At 31.9% G+C, this 14,257-nt stretch overlaps 2 protein-coding genes across 2 annotated transcripts; one reads left to right on the top strand and one right to left on the bottom strand.

Moving 5' to 3' along the window:
* Positions 1-6,287: 6,287 nt before the first annotated feature.
* Positions 6,288-11,382, top strand: LOC110730200 (putative HVA22-like protein g). Its single transcript, XM_021909982.1, has 6 exons — positions 6,288-6,814; positions 7,024-7,122; positions 9,750-9,806; positions 9,913-9,976; positions 10,057-10,269; positions 10,896-11,382. The coding sequence occupies exons 1-6, from the start codon at positions 6,783-6,785 to the stop codon at positions 11,271-11,273; spliced, it is 843 nt and encodes a 280-aa protein (XP_021765674.1). The 5' UTR covers positions 6,288-6,782; the 3' UTR covers positions 11,274-11,382.
* On the bottom strand, positions 11,355-13,567 carry LOC110730209. Its single transcript, XM_021909994.1, has one exon. The coding sequence runs from the start codon at positions 12,019-12,021 to the stop codon at positions 11,497-11,499; it is 525 nt and encodes a 174-aa protein (XP_021765686.1). The 5' UTR covers positions 12,022-13,567; the 3' UTR covers positions 11,355-11,496.
* Positions 13,568-14,257: the final 690 nt, after the last annotated feature.

Raw genomic sequence — 14,257 nt, forward strand, 5'->3', positions numbered from 1 at the left:
ATGTCAATACATAACTAAGTTAAACCATTATTATATTATACAAGACAACATTAGTTTTATGATTATACATCCTCTACTTTCGATCTTTTAAATGTAACACTTCTTATTACACCCTTGTTAATGCATTATTTTAATCATTAATATCTTATATTACTATTATGTAAAAATTATTTTTAAAAAAAATGATATTAATAAAGTATAAACGAAGACGATTTTACAAGATCACACATGATCAATGGCGGATATTTAAAGGGGCTTGTGTGGGCTTGGTCCCTGAAGCAATTGGAATATTTTGTTAATCAAAGTATCTAATGCATGGTAATTTGCATGCCAATTGACAGAAAAAGGTTAAAATATCAGATATTTATTTTTTTTTACATGTTTTTTAGCACAATATTGAAATTTCATTTAATTAGTTTGAGTACTCAATCTTAAGTTGACAATAGTAACCAATCATTAATGCAGTAAGAAAAAAATTCAAATCGATAATATAAAGATATATATTGAGATGTCACTGTTAATGGTTTGAAAATAATTTGAAAATAGATTAATCTAATAAATTCTTACATGACTATGTATTTCTCATGTATACTTCACAATTAATGGTCAACGAAAGGTATGTGAATAGTGGAATGTCCAATTGTTACGATATTTGAACGAAGTATAAGTTCGGGAGAAATGTATTTTTAATTTTTTTATGTTTATCTTAACTAACTTTAAGTCTTGTATATATATACTACGACATTCTATCTTAGAACATATCGGCCCCTAAAAGAAAAGGTATGAAGATCCGTCACAGCACATGATTATATTTAGTCTTAATCATAAATCATTAAAGCTAGTCAAAGTGGAGTATATAAATAGTGTAAAAGTTAAAGTGTTGCATTTAAAAGAATAAAGAGGAAGTATATTGGTAAAAAAAAATTATAATTGTAGTCAAAGTAAGTATGTAAATAATGCAAAAGTGAAACCGTTACGTTTAATATAAAGTACAAGCAAATCTAGAAGACTAAAATAAATTCTGAAGCAATTAAGTAACTCTTTTTAACAAAAAAAAATACAAAATACTTCTACATTAGGTAGCCCTTCTACAAGCTACTATATCCACGGGTGGCTCTTCATAAAGACATTCTTTTAGCTCTTGAGCATGGGATAAAAATATTCTAATTGAAAGTGATAATACCTTAGTAATTTAATGCTTCGTCATATCTTTCAGGAGTCAAATTAAGCAGTGGATTGAATTGCAAATGTTGGTCATTTAATTAGTAATAATATTTAATTTTTCTTTATCCTCATCCTTACTTTCGACTTATTAGGAATTCCCTTTATGAGGGTTTCTGGATTTTTTTTCCCTTATCATTATTTTTTTTCGAAAAAATATCCACAAGTATATGCATTTTAGAATGGGACATGCAGACGTATGACTTCTAATATTGACTACTTGGTCAACATAAATTTAATACTCAATTATGGAAGAACCTCCCAAAAAAAATATTTTAAAAAAAACGTAATATATTTACAAGGGTGCATGCCACATAATCAATTTTACAAATTTCATTAATTAATCAAATGATTTCATTACCGTGTTGATGTAAAATTTAAAACATGAAAAAAAAATATATTAAAAATAAAGAAAACAGCCGTTTATTTTCATTATCAGAGTTGCTGAAGTATTAATAAACAAAAAAATAATACTAAATCCAAGTTGTTGAAGAAAATTATAATATACTCGGTAGTCAACTGAAAATACTTCAATTCAAACACTCAAAAGAGATATAGAGACGATAATCGGTGAGTCATACACTCATACAAGAGTACATGACCAATAACACTACTAATAACTTTTTAAACTCAATCATATGTTACATCAATTAGTATTACACTTTTTTGTTAAACAATGCTAATACATTAGCTTTGAAGGAACGTTAAGGTATGCAACTATTATTCCTTTTTTTTTTTTTTTTGACAGGATAACTATTATTCTCTTTTTAATTTCCTCTTAAGCTATACAAGTTCACTCGCTCAAATATCCTCTTTATTCTCTTCGATCGTTTTATTGGTATGTTGTATTTAAATTATTTAAGTTTAATTACTTTACTAATGATTAGAAATTAGAATACACCATTTTTCTATCGATATTATGGTCATTATTAAATTATGGTCATTATCGATAAATGTATCTTTGATTTCGTAACAAATACAATAAAAATTTAATATTTAAAAAGTACACATTATTAATACGGATTACGGAGTATGAATCAAGAAGCATATCAATATACGGAATTTTTTTTTTTCTTAAAGATAAGTGTTAAAAAAAAGTCTTAAGTTTTTGGATCATAAAATCATAACATATCAAATTAGAATATAGTTGCCTGTACATTAAACTCTAAAAAGTGAGATGGTAAATTTTCCATAATCAATTCGCCAAATGAAAACAAGCCCATAAACGCCATGTGACGTACGATTTTTCTCCTTAGCTTTAATCATTCCTTTTTTTTCAATCTCTTTAAATTGTATAATTCCATTCCTAACTTAGGCTTTGCCTTAGTTTCACTAATTACAAGTAAGTTCAGATAATATATGATAAGTTAAGATAAAAATTAAATAAGATCTGATAAGTGAAAAATTAATAAATTGAACACACCCTAAATTTATATTTATTTTTTATTTTTTTTATTTTTTTTTTGTTGGTCATATTTCAATGGTCTATGTTGTCTTCTTCTCCTCTTAAAATCTTCATTTTTCTCATAACAAAAACAAAAACATAAACATATGGTAAATTTTTTTTGTTTTTTTTCAATTGTACTATTAACAATTCATGTGACATAAGGTTAAAAAAATTTAATTAGTAGTATACATTCTTATAAATATTAAAAAAGACACGTCATAATCTTCAACTTTTTATGGTTGATCATCTTTACACAACAGTAGCATCTAATTGTGAATGGGTCCGCCTATCGGAAGTTAGTATAGTGGATTTCTAACATCATTAATATTAACATAATTTAAATTTGTGTCAATTATTTTAGACAAAGTTAGATAAACTTTGGACACTATTAGGTATCAAAAAAGCAACTAACATTAACTAAATACTTCGTTACTTCGTATTATAATCAAAGCTTGTGCATATCCCCTTGGCAATTGACCAAATTTCCAATATATCAGCTTCATTATTATCCAATAAAATAATACTAGTATTACTATTATACATTTATACTCATACTCGTATATTATACGATTAAGATAATGAGGTATCAAACATCAACTTTTCTACTATTTCTTCAAGGTATGAGGTATCGTTATACTCGCATGCATTAGTCGTCGTATATTATAAGATTAAGATTTTATGATATTATTCAAAGCTGACTAAAAAGAAAGTAAACTTCATTTAATTTAATAGAATTGCATAGAGATCAAAGGTTCAACTACCGTCATAGTAGTTCAAGAACTTACCAAACACGTAACTAACGTTTTAATGTTTTATTTTATCCACCATTTGCAATTTAATTGGAAGTCTAATACCAAGTATTTGTTTATTATGCATGGGTTAACCGATGAATAATTATATCTAGGTTATTATTACGAAAAAAGTTGAGTGAATTAACTGAATTTGAAAGTTAATGTTCTATTTTATCTAGCTTAGCTCACCGAATCCAACCCGACCTAATTTTATTGAATCCGACTCAAACACCCGAATTAACACCTTTACATTTAATGAATAGGCGAAATTTAGTGACTAAACATATCCAATTCTATTTTTTTTCATTTTGTATTATTTATTAATTTTTAAGCAATTTTGAGGCCGGATTTTATATTTCATATGTTGAGTCTATTGACCTTGTAACAGGTTGCGAACTTGATGGAGACTCAAAATCCCTAAGATGTGACACAATCTTTTATTGAACCAATTTAAATTTAATATTTTTATCAAACCATGACATGCGATTAAACACATTCAAGAGCTCTAATTTAATGTATGGACGTTACTCTTTTTGTTCTTATTTTTAAAATTATTCCTATTTGAAAGATGACATTTTTATATTTTTCCAATTGAAGTTTTTTTTTCTGAGGGAATTTTCAATTGAAGTTGATATGGAGTAAATTACCAAGTACATTCTATGTTTCTATGTGTACCTTAAATTAATGTTTATCCTATTTGACTTATGTCATAATCATTAATATATATAAATCTTTGAAACAATGATAAGATCTAATATGAATAATCAAATATATATAAGGGGAGTTTTTTCCCGAGTTTTTAGAGAGCCACATAAGATAGAAATTTCTTAATGCGCCATGTAGGATTATAAATTTTAGTGATAGCCAATCAAATAAGAAAAATGTAATTTCTTTTAGAATTAAATAATTCAAATGCCATATAAGTAAAATTAGCGAATCAGATTTTTAAGTTTAAATTAATTAAATATAATATATTATTTTTGAAATTAGGAATTTTATCTAAATATATAACGAATGAATGGAAATTCACAATTTATAAATACAAAAAAAAATTATTTAAAAAAAATATAAACAAATCGTGCATCGCGCGAGCTACATCTAGTATTGTTTCTATAATATACTCATATTAATGAATACTTTAAGGTCAAAAATAAAGATATACCGTTAAAACAACCAATATAATAAGGAACTTGAAAAAATCAATTATAATAAATCTATTTTAAGGAGGGTGTAATTTATTAACCTAACTTTCACTAATTGACACAAAATTGAATGAACTTATTTTAGGTGTAAAGTGAACTTAATTGGTAGTTCAATCCTTATAAAACTATATTTGACAATGGACCAACCATTTTTTTTATATAAAAAAACAAGTAATGATCTCATGCAAAAAAAAAAAAAAAAAAAAAAAAAAAAAAAAAAAAAAAAAAAAGTTTGCTTAGTGTATATGCCTTAAAATACAAATAAAGTAATTAATTTTTAAAATACCGCAGGCATCGCAATAACACCCACAATGTCACACAATGTCATAGGAAGGGGGTCACTATGACACCCACAATGTCACACACAAGACAATCAACCAACAATTCAATTCAACCAACCCAAATTGTCACACAATTAAATCACCAAGGTATAACAGCAACAATGCAGTACCAATACCAGCAACAATAGGAATAAATGATAACAAATAAAACACATGCGAATTATACGTGAAAAACCCTTTTGATGTGAAGGATAAAAATTAAACCACGAGACCGTTTGAGGAGTCCACCCTATACTTCTCTTATTGATAAATTAAGGGAAAAAGAACCCTAAATCAGTCTACAAAGGATTCATACGCCCACCAACAACAACAATAAGAGATCAAAATTAGATAACAAAAGGTGTAGAATTCACCCAAAAATAGCAAGTCTGTCCAGCAGCAATTCTGACCAAACTAGAGCTCAATAAGACGATCTGACCGTCCAAAATGAAGTCTTGATGTCTAGAACAAGCTGGTAATATTTCAGCACGATCCAACAGTGGAGTTTTTGGCAACGATCCAACAGTGAAAGTTGCTCTAAAAAATCCGAGAATGGCTACTTCTAGAACCCTCACTTTGCTCTCTCTTTTTGTGTTGTGCTAGCTGCTGCTTTCCTCATACTCACTACCTTAAGGGTTACTCCATTAAGGCTTACTAAATAAGCCATCAAGTTTAGTCTTAAATTAGACTTTCACAAACAAGTAAATTGTCATAAAATTGAGCCAATAAATGGACCACAAAAGAAGCAGATTTTACCAACACTTGGGTGGGAACCATAACATCTCATACAACATAATATTCTCATAACTTCATAACATAAGATATGTTCAAGTTTGAAAGTGTGTTACGTTTCTAGATAATTCAAAGTGTAATAGAAAAGGTTTAAAATTTCATTGTTTGAATAAGGTAATTTCAGGTATAAAAGCTACATACGAGGTGTATGTATTTTCTACAACTAAATCTAATGAGAAGTAATATCTGACGGAAATACAAGTCACAAACTCACAACCATAACTCGCGTGTACTTCATATCTTATCAGCTTCATACCTCGTAGTATATGGACTTTAGGATGTTATTTTTGGCACCCAAATTTGGTTTTATTCCCAAATCAAGGAATTCTTCTAAAGTAGAAAAAAGAAAAATAAAGCAAGCAAGAACAATATGGAGGGAAATGAGTGAAGCAATAAATTAGTAAGACTAAAAGCGAAAGAATAACTGCCCAAACGGTGGACTGAATCTTCGCCCTATTTCATTATCATCATCATCCCTTCTTTTTTTTTTTTTTTTTCGCAGGCGTCCCCGGCAAGTAATATTCCTCCCCATTTTCTCTCTCCTTTTTTTTTTTTCTTCTCGAATTCAAATACTTTTATCCAATCATCATTCTTCATTTTCTTTAACCACTCTTTTTTTTTTTTTTTTATTAATCTTCCCCCTTTTTTTTCTCTTTTGTACACAATATATATAATACCCTTTGGCTTGTAAACTTCAGTTTCCTCCTTTTTCAAGTTTTCTTAATTTCTTTTAAACCCCCAAAAATTAAATTCATCAAAATTCGATGATACATTCTACTCTATATCTGTAATTTCCATTGAATCTTCTGTTCAATGTGATTGACCTCTGTTTTTATTTTTGTGAATATAAATTTCTGGGTTCTGACTTCTTCAATTACTCATTTTTTGTTAGAACCTTTGATCATTTCGCAGTTATATAAATCAATTCCTTATTCTTCTTCATTCATACTTTGATTTGTTGATATAGTATATGGTTTTTCGTAACGCAATCTGAAATTGATCATCAAAAATGTTAGGAGATTTCATCGGAAGAGGACTTTTGTAAGTGATTTGTTTCATTCTGTTTTTACTTGAACTTTCGATTACATTTGTTTGATTTTGTACTCTTAATTCGTTTTATACAAAAAATTGCGATTCAAGTAAAACCGTCTGATACAAGAATTTGCAATAGTAGTAGTATTAGTTGATTCGTGTTAGAGAAATTTTGTGATTCAAATTAAACCGTCTGATAGAAGAATTTGCGATTGTAGTATGGTATTGGGGTTTGCATACCCAGCATTTGAGTGTTTCAAAACGGTGGAAAGGAACAAAGTTAACATCGAAGAACTCCGGTTTTGGTGTCAATACTGGTACGTTTTTTGTACTACTATATTATTTTTATGATGGAATTAATATAAGAAGTTGTTTGATGATTTTTGTTTTTTTTTTTTTTTTTTGTGTTGATAATAATTGGATATATATCGTTTATTGATTGATAATTATTGATGTTAAATTGGTATATTCTACTGTATCTTGAAATTTAACAATTATTTGCTCAATTGAATATTGATTATTATATTCTCTGTTACATTTTCCCGTTACTTGCATCAAGTTTTCATTGATTGTATACAATCTTTACGAAATTCTGGTTCAAAATTTCATAATGGAGTAGTGTTATTATTAAAAGTTCTTTGTTCAATTGCACCATATTTTGTATAGAACGGGAGTATTACACACATTATACAACATAATGTCTAGTCTAGCCGTTCCAATTATTTATCGTTGTAGTTTATCAGATTATGTATTTCTAAAGTACAATGTAAAATATAATATCCTTTGTGCATTCATTTAATTTTAAGTTTATAAAATATTATTAATATAAAAAAATAAAAAGTGGGGGAACGTGGGAGAGTAATTTTGGGGATCATGTGATGAATGAGAGAGTTATGGGTGTTTTAGTTGGCTGGCCTAAACTTTGTAGGTGGTTGAGGTGGTCAACTGCTCTATTTCACAACTCACACTAACTTCCCTCACATTATACCCACCAAGGTGATAAAGATCAATTTCTGGGCATTATATGTCAAATTTTAACTTATTTGAGTAAAATATCAACATCTAGTAATATTTACTACGGAGTAATCTAATTTAGTTCTTTTGGCCGTCAGTGTATGTAAGTTTAGATAAGTGCTACGTAGCATTAAGTTCATTTTGAACTAGTAATAAGCATGGAAAAAAAAAAAAAAAAGAGTTTATGAGTTTGTGTGACGAGAAGTTAGGTCATAGAATGAAGCCTTAATCATAGTGAGAATTGACAAGAACTCGGCCCCTACCAAAAACTGCCTGAGTCACTATTTTGGTAAGTTTATTGTAGTTGAGTTGGTAACAGAGATTGGTATGATATGGATATGTAGGGAAAATTACAGAAAGAGCATTTTTCTTGCTTGGCTTAAAAAGGTAGTACTAAGAACCTAAGGCACTTTTGGACTCCATGGATAAGAATTAGGTTATTTTAACTTTTACCACCTTCAAATAACCACTTAATTGAATTTACCACCTCCAAAAAAAAAGATTTACTTTACCACCAACAAAATTTCCAAAAAATCGATTTTACCACCAACTAACGGATTCCGTCCACAAATCCGTTAGTAGGGCCCACCTTTTTGACGTTTCTTCTTCATCTTCCCCGATCTTCCGTGTAAACCAACCAGCAACGAAATCAACTACCTCGGTTGGTCGGAATTTCGTGTGTGACTAAGGAGGGGCCGGAATTTGGTGTGTGGGTTAGGGAGGTGGTCGGAATTAGGTGGTGGTTAGGGTTTTAGGAGTGCGAAATTTGGTGGTGGCTAGGGTTTTTAGAGTGGTCGGAATTAGAAGGGGATTTATGGGTGGTCGGGATTTGGTGGCTGCCAAAAACTAAGAAGTCAAATCACCAACAACAAGGATACAAATCGATTATCATCAACATTTCTACAAACCAAAGCAATTAATCCATTACAATACCCACAAATCGAAACCTCAAAACCAGAAAAAGAATTGGGTAAATCAAACCTTGTCAATCGTTTTTAGCATCAAGCTCAGAACCCCACTTCAATGGAGTCGATTCCAGGTGACTTCCATGGTTGAGGATAAGAAGACGACGGTCAGAGGAGAGAGAATGAGCGAGATGAAGTCTGATTAAATGGGTGCTGTTGATTGATTAAGGAATGCCAAGCCTTGGAAACGCATTTGAAGCGAAGTAGTGATTTAGTGGGTAATCGAAAAGAATGGAGGTGATTAACTCCATTGGAAGAGACGCCATTGTTGTGGCTTTCGAGAAAACAGAGCAAAAAAATAAATAAAAATTGGTGGAAAGGTGGTTGTGGCTGTGTGGTGCGGTGGTGGTGCTGGTCGTAGCGGTTAGGTGGTGGGGGCTGGTCGTAGCGGTTAGGTGGTGGGGGCTGGTCGTGGCTGGTCGGCGGTGGGGGTCCTGACGGTGGCAGCAACACCGGTTGATTAATGGGGATTTTTTTAATTTTTTTTAAAAACTTACCCAATAATATGGCGACACGTGTGCAAGGTAGGCCCCACTAACGGATTTATGGACGGAATCCGTTAGTTGGAGGTGATTGGTGGTAAAACTGATGTTTTATTTTTTTATGAGGTGGTAAAGTAAATCTTTTTTTTTTGGAGGTGGTAAATTCAATAAAGTCGTTATTTGAAGGTGGTAAAAATCAAAATACCCTAAGAATTATGCTAATCACAGTAGCAAACAACAACACATTATACTTGTCGTTATACAATTGTATTACTTTATTTTATAATCTACAATCAAGACTTGTTGATCACTCTTAAGTAAGATCAGAAATTGAAATACTAGTTAGTATCAGGTTTATAATGTTAACAAAGTAACTATATTGTACATAAGGTAATCAGTAAATTCTTTAAGTGATTTGGTTTAAATTTAAATAGCTTTAATCATGTTATTGTTCACTGAGTCCTCGATTGTTCATCTCTGTAGGATCATTATTGCTGTACTTTCAGTTTGTGAGAGGTTTGGTGATATATTCATATCATGGTAAGCAGAGGTTTCTCCTTTACAGAGGAAGTATCTCAAAATTGTCATCTAATTTACCTGTTTTTTCTTTCAATTACTACTAACATGATTTCATTTTCACCTAAAGGGTTCCGTTATATGGAGAGTTGAAGTTGGCTTTCATTATCTACCTTTGGTATCCACAAACAAAGGTGATTAACTAACTTATGTTTAACCCTGATGTGTAACTCTGATATTAGGGTGTAACTGACAGAAATGTGGTATGATGCAGGGAACTTCTTATGTGTATGAGAGCTTATTAAGGCCATTTGTGTCAAAACATGAGACGGACATTGACAAGAATCTGCAGGAATTAAGATATAGAGCTTGGGATGTAGCCATTTACTACTGGCAAAACTGCACTGAATTGGGATCATCAGCAATTTTCAATGTGTTTGACTACATAGCCAACCAGTCTTCCAGGCTTAGAGGCGGCAGCACTCAGGTATATCTTTCTCAATTTCTGTCGCCGTCTAAATAGGCCCACGAAAATTCTTCCCGAATCATACATGCCTCAGCTAAGGTCGAATGCCTCGTGAAAGAAGTCATAATTCACTATAATGTCTATGATTAACTGTTGTATGATGTATGCTAATATACTTCTTGAAATGTTAGAATTTGGACCCAGTAATGATTAACTATAGATCACACTGAATCCTTTAAATCATTCAGTTGTCTATGTTTCTCTCGTTCTCTCGTTGTCATAGCGTTGTCTTTCATTTTTAGGCAAGTGAAGCGATGAATTGTGATCATGCGAATTTAGAAACGTGCATTTCACAAACATATAAAAAAAAAGGAACAAATATTACTTTGTTTTTTAGATGAAGCATTTAGGAATGCCACGGGATTATGCAAAGTAGTGTATATGTTCTTTTTACCTTTGTATATACTCTAGCATTATAAGTAAGTCAATGCACATTGGATCCCACAGTCCCACACTAAATAAGTGCAAAAGGGAGACAAATTTCATGTATTCAAATATTAATCATGAGTAAACCTATAACACTTAACAACTTACACACACACACACTATTTTTGCTGAGCATTGATTTGTTATTTGGCACATTGCAGAAAGATGATCGGAAACGACGAGATGGCAGGGGCAGCCCACCACCACCACCTTCAAAAGGGTCCAGCCTTTGGACTCTCCGACAACGAAAATCAAAGCCTGAATCACCACCATCCGCCTCGCCACTACACCCCAATCACCGAGAGGAACAGCCAGCTCCATCAGCACCTCCACTTCCAGCTGCATTTCCTAGTTTGTTCAAAAATGAAGCCCAACTTTCCAAGTCCAAACTGGTCCAAATGGAACTTGAAGAGGCCCAAACTGAATACATCCGCATTGAAGAGGTTCCGGAAGAAGCCCATTCCAAAGGCCCAGAAAAAGAAACGAGCAAGCTTAGCCCGACCCGTTTAAAGTTTAGGCGATCAAAACCCATTCAATGATCACCTAAACAAACACCATTTTGACATTTTTACCCAAAAAAATCATACTGTACAAAACTCCATCGTTTATAATTCACCCAAAAAAAAAACACACTTTTTTTTACTTTAATTATTTCATTTTCCTCACGTTTGTAATTACATATTTGCCACCACACAAATTTGCAAATATTTTTTTTTTTTTGGGAAAAAAAAAGAAGAGAAATGAAAAGAATACAATCCGTCGTTATCTGCACAGGATGAGCCAGAAAGCGTCTACCAACCAATCATAGACACGTGTTACAGTCTCCGACACCGTTCGCCGGAAAAATTCGCCGGAAAAACAGAGCCGGCGAGATGAAGAAGAAGGAGAAGTCGAAACAGTAGGCTGAAGGTAGGCCCAAGCAGCCTGTTTAACCAAACGGTTACGAATCGAAATCTCATACCCCGAACCACACGAAGAAGATGAAATTCCGGCGATTGCGATCGCCGGAGTAGGAGAGAGAATGGATGAAGGACTGCACGGTAGAATATCTCTTAAAGAAGTGTAGTTATCTGATGATGGTAACGGCGGTGACTTCAACGGAAAAAGCTCGAAATCCGCGGCGGAGAACGACGGCGGCAACGGCGGCGATCTGTTGTTGCTGTGGCGGTTGCCGTTTAATGGTTTGGGTTTACGAGGCGGAACGATGACGGCAGAAGGGAGGCTGTTTCGACGTTTGAGAGTAGTATTATGATGATTATTAATATTATCATCTTGTTGGTCTACCATTTTTAACAATGTTGGTTGAGCTGGAAAGGGCTAAGAGCGTGTTAATGGAAATGAAATGAAGGAATGGAGGTTTTGGTTTAGTTTATTTTAGTTTTAGGAAAGGGGAAGAGAGAGAAAGTGGAATGATGAATAGTTGTAATTTATGAGAAAATTGTAAAGATTTGTAATGGAAGGATTGATTAGAATGAGAGAAATGTCAAAATGACGTAAATTGTCACCATCCATTTAATGTTGGTTATTGTTATTGTGATGGGTTGTTTTGATGCAATATTTGGGTATTGGATGATTGTTCCAGATGGTGTTTCCGTGTTGAGTGTTTTACACTTTTACTACTTCACTTTACTACTGTGTTTGTGATGAATAGTTGTAATTTATGAGAAAATTGTAAAGATTTGTAATGGAAGGATTGATTAGAATGAGAGAAATGTCAAAATGACGTAAATTGTCACCATCCATTTAATGTTGGTTATTGTTATTGTGATGGGTTGTTTTGATGCAATATTTGGGTATTGGATGATTGTTCCAGATGGTGTTTCCGTGTTGAGTGTTTTACACTTTTACTACTTCACTTTACTACTGTGTTTGTGATGAATAGTTGTAATTTATGAGAAAATTGTAAAGATTTGTAATGGAAGGATTGATTAGAATGAGAGAAATGTCAAAATGACGTAAATTGTCACCATCCATTTAATGTTGGTTATTGTTATTGTGATGGGTTGTTTTGATGCAATATTTGGGTATTGGATGATTGTTCCAGATGGTGTTTCCGTGTTGAGTGTTTTACACTTTTACTACTTCACTTTACTACTGTGTTTGTGATGAATAGTTGTAATTTATGAGAAAATTGTAAAGATTTGTAATGGAAGGATTGATTAGAATGAGAGAAATGTCAAAATGACGTAAATTGTCACCATCCATTTAATGTTGGTTATTGTTATTGTGATGGGTTGTTTTGATGCAATATTTGGGTATTGGATGATTGTTCCAGATGGTGTTTCCGTGTTGAGTGTTTTACACTTTTACTACTTCACTTTACTACTGTGTTTGTGATGAATAGTTGTAATTTATGAGAAAATTGTAAAGATTTGTAATGGAAGGATTGATTAGAATGAGAGAAATGTCAAAATGACGTAAATTGTCACCATCCATTTAATGTTGGTTATTGTTATTGTGATGGGTTGTTTTGATGCAATATTTGGGTATTGGATGATTGTTCCAGATGGTGTTTCCGTGTTGAGTGTTTTACACTTTTACTACTTCACTTTACTACTGTGTTTGTGAATTTATTTGACTCACTCTTTTGAAGTTATTAATATATGCCCAAAAGTCGTACATTCTTCTTTTAACTTTTGTTTTTCGTGGAATTAGACAAAGTATTTTTTAATTTTATTTAACTAGTGTGTATCTCGGATGATGCCCCTAATTGCTAGTTTGTGTAGTTTTTTAATTTAATATATGTTCAAGTATTTGTATAGTTAGTGTGTGCAGTGGTTCGGGCGTTGCCTTAGGTATCACATTTTTTTTTACATCATATGTATTTATATTCTCATCTTGTGTAAAATAAATTAATTATATCACCTCTAATTTACTTAATAAATGAAAGAAACATATAATATTATATGAAATTTGAAACATTAATAAAAGTTGGTTGAGATGATAAATGTATTACCTATATATATTGGAGGTTATGGCTTTGAATCTTGTTCAAAGCATATTTTATTTTGTTAAATGAAGTGGCTAGTTTACGTGACGCATATACTTTGGATGGTGACGTGGCATTGTGACATGACACACATACTTTGAACGGTGCCACGTGACACCGTTCCTTTAAAAGGAACGCCTTTTAATATATAGTATAAATGTTTCTACTTTTTCAACACCTTATCTACGGAATATGATTTCTTAAAAAAAGAAAAAAAACAATAAAAAAATAAATAAAAATCTACGCAATGTGATGTTGTATGTACTATATATGAGCATTGTTTCGGGATTTTTTGGAATCCCTCAATATACTGGTCGTGAATATAGTCGGACGGTCTTTGACGCCTGCAAAATAACGAATATTCCGGTATACGGAATATTTGCCTCTGACGATCAAGTTAGTGATTGGAAAGCGAAATAAATGTAGAGAGAGAAAGTAGAGAGAAGTTGGAGCTTTCAATGCTCTTATAATGATGTCTATATCCACCCCTCCCATCATAAATAATTGGGGTATGTATAAGGGAGGGAAAGTGTG

This window comes from Chenopodium quinoa, unplaced genomic scaffold, assembly GCF_001683475.1.
Source record: "Chenopodium quinoa cultivar QQ74 unplaced genomic scaffold, ASM168347v1, whole genome shotgun sequence".
In the NCBI taxonomy this organism is placed as follows: Eukaryota; Viridiplantae; Streptophyta; class Magnoliopsida; order Caryophyllales; family Amaranthaceae; genus Chenopodium; species Chenopodium quinoa.